The following is a 25,421-nucleotide window of genomic DNA, read 5'->3' as shown; positions in this document are numbered from 1 at the left end:
TTTATTTGCTTTATACCTTCCGTATTTATTGAGTTTAGTTTGTTCAGCGAACCTCAGCATAGCATACTTTCCTATGAAGCTCGTCCACATAACGGATCCATATTTTGGGATCCGTTACGTGGACGACACATTTGTGATCATCAAAAGGAGCGAACTGCAACGAGTGAGCCAACTGTTAAACAACGTTTTCGACGACATCAAATTCACAACCGAGGAAGAAAACAACGGAAAACTGGCGTTCCTGGACATCCTCATCACTAGATTGCCGAACGGACAACTACAAACTGAGGTCTTTAGAAAGGCGACACATACGGACCAAATCCTCGGCTACCACAGCAACCATCCAAATTGCCACAAACGAAGCTGCATTCGGACACCTTCCAAGCGGATCGAGACACACTTTAGTACAACAGAATCCAAGATCAAAGAAGAAAAGCGCCTATATAAATTGTTTCAGAAAAATGGATACCCGAGGAATTTCATCTGGAGAACACTCGGGAAGCCAAATACGACCGATGCAACAGGACAAACTGCAAGCAAACGTGTCACACTTCCGTACATCAAGAACACCGCTGAAATGACAGCAAGGCTCCTACGACAGCACAATACGATGGTCGCCTACAAGCCTGCGAATACTCTGCGGAGGACACTATCAAGACCAAAGGGTTGGTTTGATCCAATGTCGAAGAACAATGTCATATACAGGATCCAATGCAAGGACTGCGACAAACGGTACGTAGGACAAACAGGAAGGAAGCTCTCCACCAGAATACACGAACACAACTCGCCAGTTAAAGACATAGAGAACGCCAAAACCACAGAACTTAGAGCCGCAAAAGCGACCATACGAGGAACTCATACAAGAAGCAAGAAAGCGTCATTCAAACGGACACATCAATTGGATTGGAGGAGGCGCCCAATCAAAGCACCAAATCAACCGGCGGACGCAGGGACATTAACTGCCACGGTGGAGGAAATAGGGCGGTACAAGGAACCAATCAAACTCGAGAACGGCAGACCACAACGCAATGCGAATCAAGGCCAGAGAGAACAAGCTACTAAAATTAGAAGCCCTTGGGATAACCAATCAACGCAAATGAACACAGACCACAACGCAACAAGGATCACAAACGAACCAATAGATTCTCTGGACTCGTTACAATTCAGGTAGCCAATCACGTCAGAAGATAACAGATGGCCTTTGACTGCTATATAAACACACGCAGGCAAGGAAGAAGTACCCACCCAACTGCGCACTGATGATGTCTCCTCGTATGGTGACGAAACGTTTGCAAGCCAATTGCCAAGCTCGGCGAACAGCTCAACAGCCATCTGATCAGCAACCAGTAAGTAAATACCAACACAATGACGTTATTTCTGCCAGGAATTTGACGCTCCATAAGTGAATTACGAAAATCGCTATCTCCACCAACTGATTTTTCGTTCCTGACCGGATACGCCACCCATCGTAAAGTTTACACTACTATGAAAGCTTTCAGTAGTACACATTCATCGAAGAAAAATGCTACTTCTCGCATCCCATTGGTTGAGGTGTTCCATAAAACAGGCTGCGCAGCGGGTCGAGGCACACTCGTCATGGCTTCCTCGTCGCAGTCTGTCGTTGCAACTGCTCCCGTGTCTGCTGAAGGGTACACAGTGGACGTCACCCCCTTGTTCGCGAATCACCTGGGTAGCCGCCTATTCAGCAACGTTCATGAACTGGTACACTGCATTAGGCAGTTCGAGCGAACATCAGGATCGTACTACAGCGCGCGTAACTCGAAAGCGAATTCCTCTGGTGAGAAAACTTTCATCAAATACCAATGCCATCGGAAAGGGTTTTCACGTCCTCCAAACGAGGGAAAACGACGCCGCCTGCCTGATCACACACAGTGCAAGGCGTTCTTCAACGTTTGCAGACTGGGAACCTTCGTCCTGGTTACTAGATCTCATATGATACACAATCACGAGCTGCTTGGTCCCGAAGCATCTCGGTGGTTTAACCGTAATCGTCGACTGCTGCCTGAGGAACTGGAAATAATTCGGCCAATGCTTGAATGCCGCAGTCGATGCTTTAACATCCGGTTCTATGTGAGGTGGAAGTTCGGCAAATATCTCACAACCAGCGATATCCGCTTTTTCCGTAACCATATGTCGGCATTTGTTCAACGAACTAAAATCGAACACAGTTCAGACATTCCCCTTCCCTAGCTGGTACTCACTGGATTTCACCACATTTTACATTGCATCGCTACTACGACGAACATCATTCGTCACACCGGCATTAGCAACACCTAACAACACGTTCCAGAGGGGTTTCCTTAGCGGCTGGTGCATTTGATTGGTCCGCTACAATTAATTCAGTGTGGGGACAGAATGAAAGGACTGCTATTAAGAGTGTTATTCTTCATGCTACCGTCAACCACCCCTATAGACACGTCAAAGGGGGTTTTCATTATCGACGCTTGCATCTCATTGGTCAGTTACATTACAGTCCGCGTGCAGAATATAATTGACGTGCTACTCATATTTGTACAAGTAGTATATAAATATTGCTATTCCCTTTTCTCTCCACCAATCTGAGTTGGTGGAGATAGCATCAGCCATTATATTACGTCATCGGTCAGTAAGTTTTACATAATAAAGCGCAAACATATTGAAGATAACTAAGGGCATCAATCGCCGGTCACCATGATAACGGTAATCGTTATCACTCACCTCGAATACTCACCGTAACTGCTAGGCCCGTGTATATGTCTGGCGCTTATTACGAGGCCTCAGTTTTGCATGGTAACTCAATCCACTGGCCAACGACGGCTCTTTATACTCATTACTTTACGTGTTGTCACCTCGACTACTTATCGTAAATGCTAGACTCATGTCAATCTGCGACGCTGATTTTGAGAATTCACCCATGTACGAACACGCAAAACCACCAGGAATCTCACGTTGTTTGTGACCTCTCATCTTTGCACCCTCCGAGAAATGCTAGTTGTGCACAATTCGGCTGATGAAGTTGCCTCATGATCACCTGTGCCCACATCCGTTCGCATCGACTGGAATATCTATTACCGTTCTTGGAATCGAGTAGTGTCGCCTAACTGCAGTAGTTCAAAAGTGTGACAGCTGCCTGCTGTTTCTGGCCGCAGTATGACTCACACCATATTGCTCTCTAGCAAACCCTTTGACACTTCGAATTTGGGTCCCCAATGTTGTCTTATCGTCTCGTTTGAATGACAGGACTGCGCCACCATGCGCCCTCCATGTGCCTAAGGATATAAATGATATACGCTGGTCCTGGGCAATCCTAAATACCATGACAAACCCAAATGAATGCGGAATATGTTCATGTACGGGGCCGTGCAAAACCCAGGTACGACGTCGCGATGACGGTGCCACGATTGCCATTACCATTCAGGCTTGCCCGCAGTTCACATCCCTAATATCTCCCGATAGAGCGTGTTATACGCATCCATAAGACTGAATCTGTGTCAGAACCTATAGGCACAGGCCATCCTATTGTGCCCTTTGCTAGTTCTGTCCATAAACCCATTGATTATTCCAACGGCACTATCAAGAGTTCAGTATAACTGTGAAGATAAAACCTTGCCACGCCCCCAATATAGCGGTTCCGACCATCATAGAAAAACAAAAAACTTACTAGCTGTGACGAATACCCTGACTTTGCTTGGCGGAACGCCTAACGCAACCATAGAAAACTTTCTCCTATACACAACGCGAATGGATGCTCCATTCTGAATTAGCGCCGACAGAAAGAGCATAGTTATCTTTCTTGTGGTCTCGAGATTATTTTGAAATCCAATACAGAATAAAGCACGTGCAGAAACCAGCTCTTCTGCAAGATTTTTCTCGCACATCACGGACACATTATGTGAACCCATTGATTGTCGTTAAAACATAAGATTCCTGGTTCTTCATATAAACAACTTCTAACAAAACTACGGACGGATGCGGAGATCTAAAATGTCCGAATAAATACCGCCAGATGTTCAAACGCCGTTTTAAGTTCCTCCCTCGAACTATGGTTTCAGATTTTGCCTTAGAGCAGCGAGTCAATCACAAGAATCAAACCGAAATCGATTTTGCGGAAACTATGGCGTCTTCGAAGTGGACGATTTTAAAGTCCGGTATGCTGTTCTCGGTAGTCTGACACAGCCTGTTTTTGACAAATGTCATTGTCCATATATTTAAATGTTTCTTGAATGAACGGTGGTTTGTGTGTAATCTCGCCACTAAGATAGTGAATAATTAGAATAGCCCAAAAATTAGTAATAGTTGCTACTGCTTTTACTGTCGTGTACTCGGCGTCGAACAATGGTTATAAAACAGTTCGTCGGAAGATAGAAACGATTAGGATACGTGCAATTAACATGTTTCCATCAGTGCTCACTCCGAATGTCTTGCAACATACGATAAACGTTCGTTTCCATGGCGGCACACGCAGTCTGAAAAAACGAGTTTTCTGCTTGTATTGCGGTTATATAGCCGTCTAATAACCATCTGTTATGGTTAACTGGTGGTTATTTGCACCATCGAAACCACCATATAACCGTGTTTTTCGGTTATTGGACGGTTAATTAACCATTAAATAATCGTGTTTGCCTGTATAGAGAGTCGTATTGTTACCGTGTCTGCTATTATGCCAAAGCGACTCACCCATTTTCTATTCCTGATAGACCGCCCTTTACCGCAAAGTTTTGTGTGGACATTAAGGAAGACTTGTCAATCATTTGAAAACCCCGAAGAATGAGAAGCAATTTTTGACGGATAGTGAAAGGTACCTGCCATGTTTGTTTATTTATATGTAACGACTGTTTGTGTGCAACCATGTCAATTCAGTTTCGGTTGGTAAGCTTTCCTTCTGGTTTTCTTTCACATAGATTGTCGTGAAAATCTACCTTCAAAGAATCGCCATTCCTCTTGCTTCCATGGCGTGCTTGTCTCATGTTTGACGACTACGCAATGATGATTAACACGCCTTGGCGGACCTACCGGTATGTCCTTGCTAGTAAACATGTGTTTACATGCCATATAAGCAACAGCTCGTTCAATCATACACGGCCAACGGACCCTCAGATATAACAACCTCCACACGTTAACCAGCCCCACGCACCGCATCACAGGCACGGGCCGATTCACGTAGGACCTGATACACCATAAACGCTGTGCTTCCAAAAGGGGCCAGTGTTGTATGCAGTGCCAACCGCATCAATAGGCCTACTTATTGAGCGTAACGTCCGGGGGAACTGGGATATGTGTAGAGCTTGTAGCCCACGTCTACGGTGTATCGCTGTCTCAAAATCTTCGGCTTGGATAACATTTAATTGTGATGAGTGGGTAATCAAATTTCGGTCGACGACTAACACGCTTGAAGTGAAGCACAAGAGAGGCGTAGTCAGTGCCCTAGTCACATGTAGGCTGCGTCGCTCCTGCAGACATGCTGCGTTAATCACTGCTAGATGCGACCACTAGTGATCTGGAAACACTAGATATCCGGACCAATCTAGAAGTATATACGGAACCGGAGAGTCATGCCCCTTGCTATTCATCTACGCAATCTTGTACTCAACCTAAGGCCTTGGTTACTGTGATGCTTGCTTTGTCAGGAAATATGAGCCAATCGTTTGGGAACATAATTGTATTAAGACCGATTGCAAGCAGAGTATAGTCATCAAATGGGCGTTCCACAATTGTATCTGGAAAACAAACAGAAAAAGAATCAGTAACAACCTCCCTAATGGAAATGACCAGAGCCCCATTCGTTCAGCCTGCTATTACCGCACGATTTCGAGAATGGGATGGATTTCACGTCAGCGAAAACCCCACCCGCCACCCACACATCCAACAAGACATGATGGTTAACAAATACGGACTTAATAAACAAAATATCCCTTCGTCTCCATAAGTGAAGGCACTTAGGGAACTCATTCTTAGATGCGGTTGTTTTGATCGCATATAGGATGCAAAAACGTCAGCCTGTTGAGCGAGTCGCCAACGCAACTGCAATGCAGCCATACATGCATTCAGTCTATCATCGACCCCTCACAGGCGCCCTGAGATGAAATTCAGACTCCGCAGACATCAGTGTCAATATGTGACGGCACTGGCGTTTTCTTTAGGTGCATTGCCACGGTGCTATACATCGCAGCGGTTCGCACCTTATGATCACGCAACTCTGTACACTGCAGATAACAGTCATCATCCTGAAAATCGAACGTCTAGCCAAGCCATCTTGTCGTCTTGAAAGGAAGAGAACTCTTTCGAGCGCGCCTGTGTGTGGTGTTGATGCTAGTTTCATCGTTGTTCCTCAAGGGCGCATTTAAGACTAGCAAGGATATCACCACCAGAGGGACATGGATGTCGCGGTCAGCATTTCCACCGTGGAAGCGACTGTGACGCCTTCAGTGGATAACACGCAGCTTGATACACGACCTGCGCAAACATGATCGGCAAACGTTCGCAGGAAGCAACAGCAGACATCAAAATGGGAACAAAAGTAACAGCTGCATTAGGCATAGCTGACCGAAGGCTACATAATGTGACTTGTTCATACCGACCACAATCGTTCTGACAACACCCAAGAGAGGATCATTCACACATTATTTTCCACAACTATATTATAACATTCTTGTGACTCATTTCGAATAAAAAAGTAGAACACACTATGCCCAGCACCATTACAATCAGTGAGTACCATATGCGTTAGGTGGTAACCATCGGTTACATTGATATATAGAGTCTGTCAGAACATCACCGTACTTCGCAAAGAAATCACACAGGCGCACAGAATTAAAAAAACGACGAAACATTCAAACTGCCACAATCGCAAACAGATACAGCCATGGGTCCAAACGGGCGCAACCCTTCTCGGATACCCTGCAGATTACAAACAGGATTGTCCAAGCGGCACAATTTATTGCTAAGGACCAGGATATCATCACCGGTTAAGTCAATTCTATAGTTTTTCCGAATATAGTCACGGTTTTCCGTGGACGATTCAAAACACCTCAACGAACCAAAAGCCCCGCATTCCTGTTGAATATTCAAATGTCGGTTGGCAGCGTCGTACACATGCCAGTTAGACCTACACAGATCATGGGAATATTGCATGTTCAAACTAACGATTACAAGACGCCTGGTGAACAGCACGCATGAAGGACCGGCAGTCGAACTTAGCGTACATGAACATAACTGAACTGAGTGATTATGCAGATAACTGCCAATATACCAACGACCCAGTTCATTGGCGCTTCGATGTGAACGCGCGTGGACGTATTTGTACACCATGAACGCATAACAGAATGATAGTGCGAGAACTCCACCGAAATTCTGTCCATTTTTCGCTGGCGATAAACTGTGTCGGCGGGCATAACATGTGCCCGTTGGAATTATCACAGTTTAGACTCGAATTCCATAGAGGAACCATATTCGGGAAAGTACTCGAGCACCTGTCTCGTTATGTTATGCTCATCCAAAGAAAAAATATGTGAACCTACAAGACATTTAACTACGAAAACGTCTTACTTGACAAATATCTAGAGTAGGATATACTTGGCTTCGATGTAGTAGGCGTGGCCTTCCCGCACGCGGAACAAGGGTGGGACGATTATTTGTAGCTTCGCACCGGCTTTTATACCATCCTAACATAGGGCCCCTATGGCTCTGAGATACTGACAGTCCGCGAGACACTAACTTTGGAGCTCCACGCCCAGGCCTATACTATACGCCATCCAGCCATGGGTACCGTTGACGGGAACCCCTGTTGAGCGGCGAAGCCTATTCGGACCAATTGGATGTTCGAATACGTCTTGTGCATGAATCGACTCCCGAGTAAAATACAATACCTCCTATTTGCGTTGATTTATACGTTTGTATGGATTATGTATAACCTTGCTTACTTGGCTTCGGCTCATGAACTTTCTTTCTGTTTCCAAAGAAATCGTCATGAACACCTGCCTTCAAAAGATCACTATCCTCTGGTGCTTCCATGGTACGTATACAAATATGGCGACCAAGCGAGGATTTCTATCACACACTGTTGATTCTACCACAAGCACACTGGCTCCACATATGTCCATACAAGCCTCAGAGCCAACAACAAACGGCCGACGCAGCCCCAGACACATCAACCTCTTCACACGCTCACCAGCCTCATACACCACACTACCAGAACTGGACAGTTCATGCAGGCTATGATACAACAGGATCGGTGTTCTTCAAAAATGGTCAGTGTAAAATACAGTGCTTGCCATTTTGTTTGATTTATATGTGACCATTGGCAATGAGCTTCGGCTCATGAGCTATCTTTCTGCTTCCCATCCACAGAAATTGTTGTGAACCCATACCTTCGGAGAATCACTGTCCTCTGGTCCTTCCATAGCATGCATACTACACCGGTGGAGCATAAACTGAGAGTCACGAAGCTTAATGGTCCATGGTGTCTTTCGAATGATGGAAAAATTTTATAATTTCCGTGGCGAATCTCCCCCGAATATATATATGAATAACGTTTTGATCCGCTCTGCTGGTCCGATGTAACACACTCAATTCACTGGTTCAAAGAATTTAGGCGCGAGACTGTTGTTTGTGACGCTCGCATTGTGTCGAGTATACATAGATATATTTCGTTGCATTTAGCAATATTTACGAAAATATGCACTCTGTAAATGGTCGTAACTTCTGATCGTGTACCCATGTGCGTCGCTGATTGAGGCCTTATCTACACGACCGTATTTGTTGTTATGCTATACAGGCGTGGAAACTATCGTCGGTAAACTATCGTTTTTCATACATTTTATGCACCGGTACGGAATTAATGAGTAGTAAATCTGCTTCTCTTTTTCCGTAACCCACTTTCAATTACGGGACGATTCTGTAGGGAAAAGAGTACAGCCTATTGGATCTCTGGTACTTTTTAAACATAAGCGTTGAAGCACCTTACTGTTATAAAGGTGAACGTGCCAATAGCTCCACCAGTCCCGCTATCGACAATGAAGGTTTGATGTGTACACTGATGTAGCGACGTTGCGATTTGGGGATCACGCGCATTACTGGACAAAAGGGAAGTTGAGGCTGGAAATGATCCCAAGGCAGTCGTAAGAGGGGTCTTACTTCATGGTAATGAAAAAATTACTGATTGGGTGGTTGAACTCCACTTGGCTAGGCGTCACCATCAAGGCGAAGGTAAAATCTTGCCGGACATTGGTACAGCGTGTGCTGTCATAAAAGTAAACCAATCCCACCAACTGTAACGAATTCCTCGGGTTTGGCTTTGCCTACCGGGACGTCTGTTGTAACAATAGAAAGCTTTATCATACATGAGCCGGGAAGGGTTGATTCTCTTCGAGTTTGCGGGAACACAGATGAAACTACAGAGAGAAAATGACCAGACATACTGTTCTGAGTTTGCCATGAAAAGTCTGTTTGATGTGAGCAGCCTAGAAGGCTGCATTCGTTGACTTGGTACCACTACAGTGCAACTAGATACTTAATATGTTGATCTGCTGAGCTTCACTGGGCCAAGTTAAGCGCTTGAGGGGTGCATCCACACTAGTTTGTTTCCTTATTCTTAAGTAGCCCACTTGGAAGGTAGGCAACATGCACCGACCAGAAATACTAACGTGATGTGAAAAGTCTGAGACTTTAAGTTTGTTGGGTACATCCTGCTCTGCAATAAGAATGTAAACACGACTATCTTGTCTGATACAGCTAAACCACAGTTTGTTGTTCAGGAGTAAATTATGAAAGCACTCATGTGAGTAAACTTCGTTTGCTCACGGGTATTTGCCAAGCACTATTGGGCGGGGAGCTGAAAAAATCACCCGGAGAGGAGTACGTTCATCTTAATGTGTTCTCAGCATTATCTTGCAAGACGAAGTGCGATTGGTTGTAAGAAAACCACTTAGTCACCGAATTTCAGGAGACTGAAAAGTCGCACCAAACGGTAAAAGATCCAAATGCAGACTGATCATAAGCATAACAGACACAATTGGGGTGGCATGAACACGCATTAATACCATGAAGTTGAACCAATGACGAAACATTTCAGCCATAGATCAGGTGCTAAAAAGTCAATACAAAAAGACTGTATTATATTCGAAAGATTAGTACAATGACTCCAAGGCACTGGTTCCATACAATAAGGACCACGAAGGAGGTGGTAACCAAACTTCATGAGGAGTCTTATCAGCGCTTGAGTTGTCCAGGAGTACTAACCAATCACTCAACTGATGTACCATGTACAGGGCGTCACCAGCATTGTCTCCCTCGGAAGCGAAGATGTTTAGAAGGCATACCGGCAGTTGGCCTTCGGGACCCTTGCTCAATCGATCGAACAGACGACTGGCAATACCACAGCCAAGAAGTCGATATGTTGGTCGAGCACGACGTTTACTAGCTGGCAAGTCATCTTCCAGGTCTTCTGTGTGCTCCAGCAGTACCGGCCATTGTTTGGATTTTAGCCTCTGAACGTCCGCAATATTAAAATTTTCTGTTATCGCGTAACGAAGTGGTGATGCCATCAGCTCGGCATCCTGAATGACGAAAAAGTAGAACCAATGTAAGTGCAAAACAGTTGTAGTAAGAAATCCGCCTTTTCTTGTCGAAAAGTAATTCTAAACAACACATAAAAGACTATCCGGCTGTCGTACTGTCATAATTGTAACCTTAGAGAAAACGCGGCAAAATCAGCTTGCTCTTAAAGCATCATTCGAGAACTATCGAAAAGGCATAAAACAAGGACGGATTTTACGGCTCATTTCTGCTAATGAGGATACTGACGGCTGAGTTCGCATACACGAATGTCTGCTTGTTTGCTAAGTTGGGCAGCGCGACTTCAAACGTTGAATTTCCAACATCAGTACATCGCTGTGTGGCGGCACGTCTATAGCTGTAAACTGACGCACCTCTGCACCTCGCTAAATAAGGATGCACTGATGGCGTCACATCGCTTAAGACCGAAACGTTAAACTCAACTTGACCCAGTAACCATTTACTGTTCATTTCGCTAAAGCAGACAGTACTTATAAGAAGGAACCTTCCCTTAGGGTAAGACAGAAACTTCACATAGTAATGGTGGTACTACCAGAGTAGAACAACGGTGCCAATTCGCCTAAATAAAGCTTTGTAATGAAAAAGTTAAGCAGGGTTGCCTTCAACACCAGACACCCGGAAAAAATTTGGACGAAAATTGGTGGCCATCCCCACTAGATTAAAGTTCCTGGCCCCTGGTCCCGGATAGTTAGCTGAGCTGATTGGAGAAGCAGTCGGATTAATCCGGACGATCACCTAGTTTATTTTGTAGGGTGTATGCCTTCGAAAAAAAAACTGATAAGATCAATGATTTACTGTTGATCAACGAAGAGAGTTTAGTCCACTCGCTTCTGCGCGATATCTTTGTAGTCGGTTACTGTTTGGTACATGATTTCGGTCGCAAAACCTGTACGGAAACACAAATGCCCACAGTCGTGCTGTCCCGTGGCGAAGCTAGTAACCACACATGCCTGTAACCTAACACAGACACATTTATCTACTCAATGTACATGTATGCCCTTTGTGTCAATGATGGTCATGCTCATCACCATCATCATCGACAGCATGAGGACAGTGTTCAACACGGATGCTGTCGTACAACCATGATTTAGTTGGAAGCCCAATCGTGAAGAATGAATAAAGGTTGACGGGGAAAGGGACTTAGTGCTGGCTTACTACAATCATTCCGAGGTGCCTAGACCTCCAAACACTCATTCAGGCAATCTGGATAGAAAGTGACAACAAGATCGCCATTGACATCCGTTGGCATCCACATCTTGAAGCGTCTCCAACCAGACGCAGCGGGGATCACACGATCCCCATCCTGGTAGCACCGATAGCACCATAACGTTTCGTGATCTCCTATATGCCCCTCCGCCAGGTAAAGGGTTGGCCACCTCTCTGCTTCCGCCTTTTTTAATTGGGCAGGGAAAATGCACTCTCCTCGACAAATAATGGTTCAGCATACACAATACATGGCCTAACCAACGCAGCTTATGGTGCTGGACACATTCTTCAATGGTAGCACCCGTTGCACAACCGAAAAGGCGCTTTCTATTTGCCTCGTTACGGATTCTGGGACGCAACACAAACGAGCTATTGTCCTACGGCACTGAAGCATCGGTGTTGAATACTGACGTCATGCTGTCGACGATGATGATGCTATTGTCCTAAGATAACGATTGCCAAACATCTGAAGACGTCTAAGTTCCACTGCTCGAACAAGTCAAGTCTCACAGCCATACAAAACAGCCCGCACTCTATCCTGATACACATGTCCCTTGAGATTCAGGGAGGAACCGTTTTGACGCCATGGTTGTCTCAAATTAGCAAACGGGACCCGAGCCTTGCAAATTTGTGCGTTGATCTCATCTGTCACACTACAGTCGTAACTAATACAACTTCCAAGGTACTTAAAACGCTCCACAACTTCGAGTGTTCTCCATGGATTGTAAGTGGTGTGTTCAGTGACTGCATGTCGACGAGCATAACCTTACACATTGAGGATACGAAATGCATAACAAAGGACGGAATGACTTTGTTCGGTTCATCCAGAAAAACCTGCGCCTTCTCTTCTTCGAAGACGAGAACTATGTCATCTGTATATTCCAGACCGACATAGTTTTCGTCACAGGCTGTTTGAACACCGGGGTTTTGGAGACCTTCCGGCGTTCGTCTGATGATTTCATCGATCACAAAGTTAAACAGGAATTCGAGGGGGGTAGATATTTTTGACAGACACTACTTTGTGTATGGCAGCTCTTGGAGAGCTTGCCCTATACTCTCACAAGTCCGGAAGTCTGGGAATACAAAGAGCTTATTATGTTCAAGAATATCTGGGACATTCCTTGGTGAGCAAACGTGTCAAGAAGAACAGACGAGTCATCCGAGTCGAATGCACCTTGGAAATTCAGGAGTACTAGAACTGTGAGCCGCTTATACGTATGGCGTTGTTCTAGCACCTGACGATTTGGTCAACACAACCCCTACTAGGCCGGAATCTTGCTTGTTGCTCTCGAGTCAATGTCTCACGAGCCACCGTAAGGCGACGAAGCATAAGTGACTCCAACAGTCTCGTTACAACCTGGGTCAAGCTGATGCCTCTGTGGTTGAAAATGGGCACTATCATCGACTGTTCCCAGATGTCTGGGACAGACTCCTTTTCTCAAATGCAAGCAAACAGATCAAACAAACGCTGCCTGAGGACTTCACCGTACGTACCGAGTTCAATCCATGTCGACATCCTAACTGGGTCTCAGATACGCTAAACCTGCCTGCTTGTGCATTAATATCTCCGAGCGGGTGGGAGATCATCCGGACCAGAGGCTTAATGGCGCTTAAGAGAACATATGCCGTCATAAACCTCCAAGGCCGTAGGCAGTTTAACGTTCACCCTCAATGGTTCTACGTCACCTGTGGGTTCCAGATGGGAGCGATCTGGTGGCTACGACAAGTGCTGTTCGAAATATTCGGCCCGACGGTCGATATGGTCACTCCCTTCAGATCTTTGATGGATTCACTCACAGATGGTTTCCGGGGACTGGTCGCACGGACCAACTGAAATAATCTTCGAGCATTACCGGCTTTCCGGGCCTCTTGCATTTCCTAGGCTTTCTGTGTCCACCATACTTCAGGGTCGGCTTCCATCCTCACCTTCACTTGACGTCTGATAATTCATCGCATCAGGTTACGTTGGGCTGACTGGGATATTTCTCGAGATTCAAGCAGTGCCACTGTTCAGTCTCATATCTAGTGCTTGGGTGCGCTTGGTGGTGCCGTGAGACAGGCGAAATTCCAAGCACTATACAAGGAGGTGACAACCTCATCCCAGTATGAGTTCACATCTGATGGTTGAGCATTTGGAAGAGACTCTGGAAGAAAATTCTGATAACTTCATCTCTCACTTGCAAAGCCATTTGTCCGCACCTTGCGCGGCTCCATGCAAGACAAACGGAGTCATCAGTCCTAAAAGCTGGATCTACAAGAGGAGGGTCATTAATGAGGTGGGGAGAGGGGGAAGAAAAAGTTGTGAAAAGGAAAGAAGGGTGGCGTCAGCAGTGGTCCGTTTTCGCTTACCCGCCCTGTTGTATACAGCAAGTAAGGCGACACAGCTGATAGCACCACGCGACGACTGATGTGGCATCAGTTTATTTGTATACAAGCCGTTCATGGTTGTATGTGGGCTGGGATAATGCCAGGGCGCCCACACCTAGACAGGACAAGCCTTTGGCTCAAAAGCTTAACCACAAGGTAGCGGTGCTTGGCAGGAAGTGCAAATGCATTACCATTTCTACGGAACAAGTCGCCACATGTTCCAACCCCCAACCTGTAGGACCAGGAAACCGTGTTCGTCAGACCTTTAGCCATTGACCAACCTGCTATGAGAGACTCTGAGTGTCGCGGGAACAACCCCAGTATAGCTTAATGAGTCAATGAGGTGCGCTAACCGTCACACCATGGTGAGGTCCAGTCTCTTCGTGACGTCGTGCTACTTTCCCATGGGTTTAGCTTAACAAATGTTGACCAAAACATCAATACCCGATCACCGCATCAAAGAAAAAGAAAAGCAACATAGATTCACCTTGCGCTGCATAGCAAAGCTGCTCGACAGTAGTATAACACGCGAAAACTGAGCCTTGAATAGAAATTGAGCTAGTTCTTCAGTGTGCTTCCCTTGACATTTGGAAAAGGGTGGAGCGCGAATTTGGAGTATTGCAATTCTGCGCCCATTGTTTGTGTAGATCTGGGCAATAAGTGGAGAAAGGAGCAGTTGACCTTAGCTTAAGTGAATAGCAATATAAAAATAAACCCATGGAGAATTTACAAACACTTAGCCACTTAGAGTCGCCAACTATGAGTCTAGTAAACAATTCTTGAAATCATCTGAGAAGGAAAACACAGCCATTTCACTCATCAATAAAAGTTGGACACTAACCCCAACGTTCAGCCTGACGGCAATCCGTAAGCTACGACCTGATGTCCTGTATCCTACTTGAGTTGTAGCACCGTCCTTGCAGTCCCCAATAAAACACATCAGAATCATACGTCGATCCTTAACTGGAATTTGATTATCGAAAGTCTGCCTTGAGAGCTAGTGCGTACCTTGGACTTTTTGGCACCGCATAAAAAGGCCAATGAAGAATGTCCATTATTCGTGGACTGAAAAACAGACGTCTTTGAGAGATAATCGCAGTTTTTCGTTGGTGGTGCGTAAAACCTGTTCAGGATAAAATTCTTAACCGAACACAAACTATACGTTTGTGTGTTCATTCGATGCTCCCTATATCCTAATTTACCTTTAGCGTTGTCTAATATGAAACGTAATTCCATGCATTGGGCTTTTTTTCCAAGTTTGCTTCATCTAAGAATTCCTTCCAGGTGCATAAGTTCCAATCAAGCAAACCCTCAACTTCAAGGAAAGGACTCATAAAACAATATTGTGAACCAGGCAATCAGATGGAATGAATGAAGTGGGCGCGACTGCAGTCTCCCAATTGGAAGCACCAACAAATACAACTTTAAAATGATCGGTTAGTGTAAAGCACTATTCTGCATACCGCACTGGTGCCTTGAACTCGAAGCAGTCTGTCTTCAGACCGATTTTGCGATATGGCTCTCCTAAAGCATTTGAAAGTCCTTAATTTAGTGTGGATGTTGGTAAAAATTCGTTTATGGTGCTAACGGAGGAAACATTTGATACCCTAAACGTTGGTCAGACCGAACATGGAAACAGCTATCAGTTGCAAACATGAAATTCGAACAAGTCTAGTAAAGGACTAAATGAAGTGCCGCACACAGATGAATGACATATTCAACACACGTACAGATAAGCGCTCAAGTAAGCAAACGAGTTTCGAGGAATAAGAATTAAAAAGGTGAAAGCATGTCAATTGCTAGCGTATGTTGGTCAGTTTTATTCTCTTCCTTTCAAACCAACGCAACCAGTTTCGCCAAGGTTTGTGCGCCCCCTCAAGTTACTCAAACTCAAAACCATGGTACTAGTGCACTGAACTTCAATGCGTCGTTTCGAATATCAGCAAACTGTATAGGATCTAATTAAGTGAGGAAACAACATATGAGAAGCAGAGACCTAAGTAATTACAGGGTTCTGATCAGGACGTCAGAGAGACTGTTGAACTGGATTCTTGTCCAACTTTGGGGGAGAACAACGTAGTGAAGCCACTCATCAGAAGCGCTGAGTAAAAATTAGGATAACATCACAATTAAGTGAGTTATACAACTTGCAACTGCTACCATTGATGTACTCATGTTCGCGGTAAATGGTTTTTCCGTGAGGGAATAAGCTGTCTTTCGGGACGGAAAATCACTAAGAAAAATACCTATGGACGAGCATAATCTAGTGTTAGTTTCGCTGGAGTATGAGTTGCCTTATTATTTCTTAGTGATGGGCACCAACCAGCTAACCGTGGGACAGACCAGAGTGAACCAGATTACTAAGAAAACAAAATGAGAGGAGTCATAAGGAACTCCAAAAAATATTGGCCTATCTTAAGCCGCTTTATTCTACATCTCAGATCCATTAACAGTAACCTATATTGCCACCGTGAATTGCGGATGTATGTCTAACTTATCAATCATTCCATATTAGTTCTAGCCAGGCAGAGCATACAGATCCAATGGAATAATATACCAGTTGTGAAACTAACCGTCTAGCGCAACAGTTTGTGTCGCAGTTCACCGTAATTCTGGATACTACAAACTTGTAGAATGCAGGAGTTTTAGGTGTCTCGCACCTCCAGTGCCCGGGTTGCACTACCAGCAAACAATATGGACTAAAGAACAAACAGAGCAAACATTGAACGGGAGTACCCTGCCCATCACAGAAATGACCGATTACCAGATATCTGTGTATGATGTCACATGATTGGCCCTTCGTGAAATTTCGACATTCTCCTAAATGTGTGATACCGTTTCCCAAATTCTTGAGAAGACTTCACTCAGGAAGTAGAACCGACATAGACAGACTAATTGTAATGATAAAGAGAAAGAAAAATAATCGCACTTGGGAGCAAGTCAGCAGGGAGTCTTCCTTAGGAGAACTTGAGAACGGATCCGGGCCGACTACGGCAGGCAAACAAGCGAAGTCCAGGCTTCCTGCTAGTACGCAGTTCAGGTTGTGTATCAGAAGATCACAGGCAAGCTGTCCAACGTTCCCCACTCCCACACATGCCACGAATACCGTGAAGTCCTTCCATTCGCTAGGTGCATTGCAGACCAGATCAGAAGACTTGCTTCGATAAATCGTAACCACATGAGACATCACTCTAAAGGTGATGGAGAGGTACTGCAATCAGCTGAGCCAGGAACTGAGGAGTGTACATTAAGTCACAGCTTCGCCCCGAAGTGTGACAGCTTGCTGAAACAGGAATGAAGTGACATCAGATAGCACGTTATTGGAAGAGCCAAAAGCCCCAAGAGAGGCAGTGGTTAAAGGGCGAATTCACTGACCGAAGGTTCGTTGGTTCCAACCGACCTCTGCACTTCTCCTGTCAAGGCTTGGGCAACCTGGAAGTGGCATGGCAACGGGGCACCGAAAGGGTGTTACAGCTGAACGATTATTATTATTAAACCCCTTTTCGATAGTGGAGTACTGTATCGCGAAAACTCGATGACAGCCGGGTGACCCGATCTAGAATTATGAGATGTAGGGACACGATAAAGGACTGTGAGTCCAAGAGAACAACCAGGCCGTCCGGCCTGAAATAGACACACTTGACAATGGCAGTTAGTTTGGATGACAAACAAACCGGAGAGACTTTGGCATGTGTCTTTCACAACGAAGTTCTAGTGGTGATCGGAATCAATTAAACCATGGAACTGACCCCTTGGGACGGTACACGTAGGAGGCCTCTGCAGGGGGGAACTTGTGGCTAATATACTCACTGGACTACTCATATTTTCCACAATTTTACTCCCAGTAAATAGAATGAATTTTGGCCAACATGACAGGTCCCGTCAAAAAATACGCTAGAATTTGAAATATTATTTGAAGGTACTAGTGTAAAACCCATGTGTTGTTTTCGTCCACGTAATCTAATAATTTTGCCTCGAAATCTCTATAAATTGCTCCTCTACATTTTGGTGAATGCCTGGTCAACGCTTTGACCAGTGTTGCTCCACTGCCGCTATACATCAACAGCTTAGATGGATTTAAGACCAACGTCTCGTGAGGCAGGAAAAATCAGCTTCACAGATGTCCCACATCACTGTTGTTCATGGACAGCGGTCACTGGCTAGGTTAGTGTAGATTGGTGCCTAATTCCTGGTAAGGGATATTGCGCAGTATGTTGAGAACCAACTCCTCCAAGTCTAAAATGACGTACCGATCTAGAGTCTAAGCCGTCTGCAAGACAGCAGCGCCCCCGGATGTGAAGAACGAACCAGTGAAAGTTTGTAAAGTTCACTTTCGGGTTTTCAGGGAAAGCGGGTGGATCATTGGAGTCATAACTTCTGCAGTAGTTGCCTGAGCGTAAGATGCTGAAGCAGCATTCTTCAATCACCAAGCCAGATATTTCATCAAGCTGTCAGATGCGCTCATGACACCAATTGTTAAAACTGTGAGTTCGCGGATCTCTTGTACGCGAAGCAATTAGGTCCCACAGCCGTAAGTAAAGTTGGGCGGATTCTCGCTTTGGGTATATGCAAACGGATCTGACTTCTTCTCCAATAATATATAGGCTTTTCATGAAGGCATATCTAGCTGTACAGGGGCGACCAGTCAGATACGCGTAAACTTTGAATATACTGAGACTTTGCACACTGTAAGGAAGGCAGTGGATGTGACACAAAGAATGCTAAGGAACTTGGGCGGAAGTTTGTGCAGGTACTTGGTGTGTTTGAGGAGTCAACTAAGAACATGAAAACTATTTGAATCTCACTGCTGTCAGTCAAGCAGACGCAAGGATGGTGAAGCATCGATTGAGTTTAATGCTGTCAGCTTCTATACCAAATTATTGTACAAACCAGAGTGACACGTTCACAACGTTCCACCCATGCTAAAGAAAATCACCCCTGAGAAAGTTTAATGTCATTAGTAAGCCCAAAAGTTTGTTGTCCTCGCAATCGCCGTGATCACCGCAAGTCGAAATTTCAGCCTTGAGGTTTTATGATAACCTTTCTGATCGTAATCCCAGCTGAATGTGGAACACCACAAATCTATCTTAGTCAACTCATGCTGTCAATATTTGAACTTCCAAAGTTGTCTAGGTGTAATGACAGACCCTGGGATGCACTGGAGGTGCGAAGGTACGATGACATTATCTCAGGGATCGCTAACAGCACGAGGATAGTACTTATGAATAGATCGCAAAAATGATGGAAGCACCAGCCGATAGGTTGGAGTTCAGAGGGCCGAAGATAAGACATCTCCAAACCGAAAAATCAGTATTCATGATGTTACAACTTTGGCGTCTGTATTTGGCTAGGACCACGGCATCACGACCTGTTTGCCACAAGCACACAGACATGCCCGACCCTATACGCTACTCACTTTCTAAGTAGTGCATCAGAAAACTGGAGCCAGTTGGACAAAAGCGACCCCAGTAGACCATTCGAATTTCTTGACGCAATAAGAAGGTTGAGTGTAAACGGACAGAAACTGTTTTCACAAGATATCAGTTTCATTTTTGCAACCACCTAGTACATAAACGGCATCTTTTTGAGCTTCAGACGGCAGAAAAACTATCGTTCAGCGGAAGACAAATGAGTTGCCAACGTAGGGCTTAGATCCTATCCGTAGTAGAACATGAGCAGATAGTCGCTATTTAGGCTACTTTTCCATAAGATCCACACGTTTGAAAGCTGTAGGTTTTGAACATTACCGTGGTCTGTTGGCCATATTTATAGAGCTATAACTACAGCGTGGTCGGAGTTTTGACGGTAGCGAAGCTGCCGTAGGTCTTACATCCTCGTATCTATTTTCATGAGGAAGGTTAGTGTTTTACCAAATGTGTAAAAAGTGGAGCAGACTGAGGACTTCTTCAGAATCCATATCGAGTGTGCCTCATTCGGATCAGGTTAAACAATGGTAGCGGGCAATCAGAACGTACATTTGATGGAAATTTACGAATATCACTATTACCACAACTTTTCGATTCTTCACTTTTGTGACCTATCAGGAGGTCATGAAATGCTCCGTAGGATTTCAATAATAAATGGAACCTTAATTTGGTTTATATGTACTATAACAGCGTTTTTAAGCGTTTGTTCCAGTCGCTCTCCGTCTTTGCGTAAGGTGTAATGCTTTTTTAGATATAGTCCCTGGCGCCTTACACGGTCTCTACATGCATGTAATGGGAGTGTACTTGACACAAATCAGTGATACCTAAAGCGCCATTCAGCGGCTATGTATAACTATACGGTCGAAAATGAGGTATTTATCGTGCAGGTTCAATTTGTATGTGACGAACTAACGAAAAATGGTTTCCGAGGTTGTGGTAATAGCATCAGCCGAAATTTACTACTGATAGTGTCCAAATAAGTAGGAGCTGAACGAGGAAAAACAGACGTGAAATTTTGCACAAAAATGAAAAATCGAAATGTTGCGGTAACGGTGCGCCCTCAACTTAGTTCTCATCTGAAACTCCCCTGAAACTCACACTACTTCGTGGTGATATGCTAAACTTAATCCAAACACAATGGCAACGTCACAGGAACTTACTCCCTAGGGAGTTAAGGATAAGCACATCCATGCGGAACAATATACCCACAGAAGAGACCAAGGTTAATGAAGATGAAGCCGTAGGTGAAACTTCAAAAAACGACCAGCTGCCGACTCTGCCAGGGTCGGCACAATTATAACCGCCCAACCTGCACATTATCTTGCGTACTGCCCAACACTACTGTCAATAAACACCATTAAATGTTTATACACGAACGCGCAATGCTTGACTAACAAGATTCCAGAATTATCTGAATTGTGTGAAAAGCATTTGCCAAACTTGATTGCTATCAGCGAGACTTGGTTCCAGCCACACTTATCGGATAGTGAACTTGCCATCCCTGGAATGACGCTTCTTCGTCGGGATCGCATTTCTCGGGGAGGTGGTGTAGCTATTTACCATAGCAGGCAACTATTGTGCAAAGAGCTAACTGATGAAGATTTGATACTATCGGATACCTTGTGGTGCTCGTTAAAGACGGTAGCAGGTAACGACTGTGTTGTTGGTGTGATCTATCGACCACCTTCAGCGGAGGAACTGCACAATTACACCATAATGGAGAAGCTACGCCTCGTGGCTTCCCGGTATAAAAGTAAGATACTAATTATGGGTGATTTCAATCTCCCAAACTTGCTACGGACTCAACAACATCCGATAAATTCCCTCGATTGTGCCTTCCAGGAGACGTTACATGATCTTGACTTTCACAATCATATATCATGCAACACGCGGTATAGAGGATCAGATATACCTTCCATTCTGGACCTCATCATAACAAGCGAAGAGAACGTTGTGGAAAACATCGCATATGAAAGTCCATTAGGATCGAGTGATCACGTCGTTCTCATTTTTGATTATGTTTGTTCGGCGGTGAGACCTAATGATGAGCTTAAAATGATCAGGAAAGTGAACACGAAAGCACTGTCGAATACCCTGAGTCATTGTACGGACTGGTATTCAGAAGGTCCAGACGTCCACCAGCAATGGTCTAGCTTCATGGGGAACTTGGTCAATAAAATACGTTTGCATTCCCACTTCGTTCCAAAGAATACTCAGATGGGATTCGATTTTAAGTTACGAAGCAGAACCCGAAAATGGATTCTGGAGCGAAATGCAGCCTGGGCTGAATACCGACGTCACCGAACAACAACAACATGGGAAAAATATCGGTTACTAAGAAATAAAGTCAACACGCTGGTCGCGAGCGACAAAAAGGATTACCAGCTAATGCTTTTAGAGAAAATGGAAAAAAATCCGAAGCTTCTCTATTGGATCATTAATAATAAGGCGTCTGTGAAACCGGGTATTTCACCTCTGCATACCCCTAATGGACTGACGGCCACTGCGTCAGCTGCAGCTGAAGAACTGGCGGAGTTCTATTCCACTGTTTACTGTCAGAAGGAATATATAAGCCGGATGTCGTTTATGTCTCCCTCACCGCCCACCTCCCTACATGAAGTAATTGTGACTCCAGAATGTGTACTCCGAACGTTACTTGAACTAAATCACAGAAAATCTCCCGGTGCCGATCAGATAACACCATTTATCCTCAAGCAGTGTGCTCATTCCCTATGCACACCTCTCGCTGAGTTATTCAATTCGTCCCTAAATAACGGTGTGGTTCCCAACGACTGGAAGAAGGGCGTTATCACTCCCATATACAAAGGAGGTAATCGTTCGGTCGTGTCAAACTACCGGCCGGTGACTCTGTTGCCGGTGATCTCCAAAGTGCTTGAGCGACTGGTGGCAAACAAAATCATTAAACACTTAGAGGAAAACGGATTGCTTTCGGCTGCCCAGCATGGTTTCAGAAAAAACAGATCCTGTCTGTCCAATCTCCTCATTACCTTAGACGACTGGACGCAAGCTGTGGACAATGGAAATCCCGTTCACGCATGCTATCTAGACATCTCCAAGGCATTTGATCGCGTGAACCATAACATATTGTTGCAAAAACTCGAGCATTATGGTATTACGGGAAAGCTGCTGGCTTGGCTTGAAATCTATTTGGCTGACCGAGACGCGCGTGTATGTGTTGACGGCGCTCTGTCCAAGCCAATTGCAGCTACAAGTGGAGTACCCCAAGGCTCTGTTCTTGGGCCTACTTTATTTTTATTATACGTAAACGATATACCTGAGCTCGTGAGCAGTAAAATCACTTTATTCGCAGACGATATCAAGATATGGTCAAGCATACGCACCATTGAAGACTGTCACCGATTACAAAAAGATCTCGATACACTTTATGATTGGTCACTGAAAAACAGACTACCGTTTAACCTCCAAAAATGTAAAATGCTCCGTGTAGGGAAGCCCTTTGCATATAACTATACGTTGGGTCCACAACCACTTTCTTGGACTAGTGAAGAAAAAGATCTTGGCGTGTGGGTCAGCAGCTGTTTAAAAAACTCCTTGCAATGCACAGCCGTCTACAAGAGGACCTCACAAGTCCTGTCGCTCCTAAAACGGATTTTTGGTCGTTTCACTCGACTGGCACTGCCCCGAGTAATCAATACCTACATCCGACCAACCATGGAATACGCTATACAAGCTTGGTCACCATGGCTTCAAAAAGACATAATTCTTCTACAGCGAATATATCATCGAGCCACGAAGCTGGTAATTGGATTGCAAAATAAACCATACGAAGACAGGATTGCCAGTCTCAACCTATTTGACTTCTACTATCGGCGCATCAGGGGAGACCTAATTCTAACATATAATATACTGAAGACACCTAATCATCCGCTGGAAGACCTTTTTGTCCGACGTCGAACACGAACGGGCAGGAGGCATGACTTTTCGCTCGCGGTACCTCACTCGAGGGTGAACTGTCGACGGAACTTTTTTGCGGTCCGCGTATGTTTCATTTGGAACTCCCTACCTCCCAATGTTGTACATTCGCCGAGTTTAACCATTTTCAAGAACAATTTAGATGCACATCTTATGTCCAAACCGAATCTGGAACTATTTAACTCCATGTGATACTCAGTAAACATTACGCATATTTTTGCGTTCCTTTGTGTATACACGTTCACCCTATGGTCCTTGTAAAGTTAATCGCTTTTTAGACCAGTAAACCTTGAATTAACCTTGAATTGAATCTTGAACGTTCCAAGGTTCACATCATATAAAAACGTCCAAGTACATGTCAAGAATACATGTACAGCACGTCGTATAAAAACTATATACGGCCTCGCTATTCTGCAAATTCTGGCACCATCCGGACGCGGCATTGGCAACCGGCATTCTGCAGATTTAGAATCACAGTCGTCTGTTGAGTCCATACTTTGGACAAATCAGACCTTAGCCTGAAGCTAGACTGACAAGCAAGTGATTTTCGGCCAATCGCGTGGGTAATAGGCTTATTGGCTGTAGCAACCTCTAGCTGAGAGCGGTAGAGTGGTGCCGGTGCAGAATTTCGCTCAAAATCTCCACTTGAAAGTGGTTGACGCAGTTCTGAAGTCGAGATTCTGTCTGCAGTGGCTTCACTGGCTTACAACTCCCGTATGTTCAGCTTTGCTTTCAAAATCAGAGCTAAAGCCGGGTCCCAATGGAACAGCTTTTGGGATTTCAGTAATGGTGCCAAGATCAAAGTTTACTAAAGCATTCAATTTATTTGTCACGTTTAGTGAGGACTGTGTAATTATCGGCGGATTTTGTGTGTGATCTAAACCGATTTGACTAGGCCAAATTGAAACTCACAGAGCACTTTGTCACGTCTTATGATGTCTTCTATAATAGTCGCGTGCTAAGTCTCTGGCTTTCATTTTAGCAGCGTGCCAGATGAATCAGTTCTTTATTCTTGTTTTGCGGAGACAAACTAGCCATCTTTGGGGCTGGACAGTATCATGCGTTTCTCAAAGCTTCCTTTGCCGGAGCATGTCCGCTCGTGACACTCCATCAGACGCGCTTGGCCTAAGAGTCACTAAGTATGCCAGCAGAAACTTTCGCACAATCACTTACGTCGTTCCCCTCATTTTGGCTCTAAAAGCCACGCTTCGGAGTGCCAGCGAAACGTTCCGCCTGGCAGTTTGACTGTGGATTAAACGGTGGTAGACTGATGAGTGTTATGCCATACTACCAAAAAACCTCCTCGATCGACGATGACTTGACTTGAGTACTTTTTCGTTGGTGTTTAGAAGCAATTGAAAAGAGTCGTAACTCCAGGACTGCACTGGCAGCCGTAGGTAGCTCACTGAAAACATTTTCGGTCATATCTCTAGGCCTCAACATACACCAAAAAGCGTTGATCAGTAACTGCACTTGCATACTCGATTTGAAGAGGGGTCCAGGGTTGGGTCGACTGTGGCCTAAAATCCGCGGGCCAAAAAATGAATCCCGCGATGCTTCGATTCTTTCTCTGAATGTGTCCTCGCCTCAGAGGGGGCACAATTCATACTTGTGCCCCGTTTCAACGAGGCTACGCGAACAGCTTTTCAACCGTTGACCCAGCAAACACGGTNGTCATGCGCAAAATAGTGTTGGTGCTTCGATTACTGGACTAACGCACAAATATCACAAATTTATCCTTCATGAATTCATTTAAGTTCTTCTCAAATGCCGTGAAGGATGAAAACGATACACCCACAAATTTCTCAACGAAAGCCACTTCCGAAGCCATAGCAGACGAAGTTCAAAGCCGAATGTGCGCCAATACCGAATGTGCGCCAATAATTTTCAAATGTC

General features: G+C 44.8%; 1 protein-coding gene across 1 annotated transcript; it reads right to left on the bottom strand.

Moving 5' to 3' along the window:
* Positions 1-10,124: 10,124 nt before the first annotated feature.
* Positions 10,125-17,362, bottom strand: T265_10119 (hypothetical protein; the record flags this gene model as incomplete). The annotated part of the gene is made up of 3 exons (XM_009176395.1): positions 10,125-10,553; positions 14,633-14,794; positions 17,075-17,362. The coding sequence occupies 3 exons, from the start codon at positions 17,330-17,332 to the stop codon at positions 10,125-10,127; spliced, it is 849 nt and encodes a 282-aa protein (XP_009174659.1).
* Positions 17,363-25,421: the final 8,059 nt, after the last annotated feature.

Source organism: Opisthorchis viverrini (assembly GCF_000715545.1).
Source record: "Opisthorchis viverrini unplaced genomic scaffold opera_v5_343, whole genome shotgun sequence".
Lineage (NCBI taxonomy): Eukaryota > Metazoa > Platyhelminthes > Trematoda > Opisthorchiida > Opisthorchiidae > Opisthorchis > Opisthorchis viverrini.
Note: the sequence above shows the minus strand (reverse complement) of the source record. Positions and strands in the feature narration are given on the sequence as shown.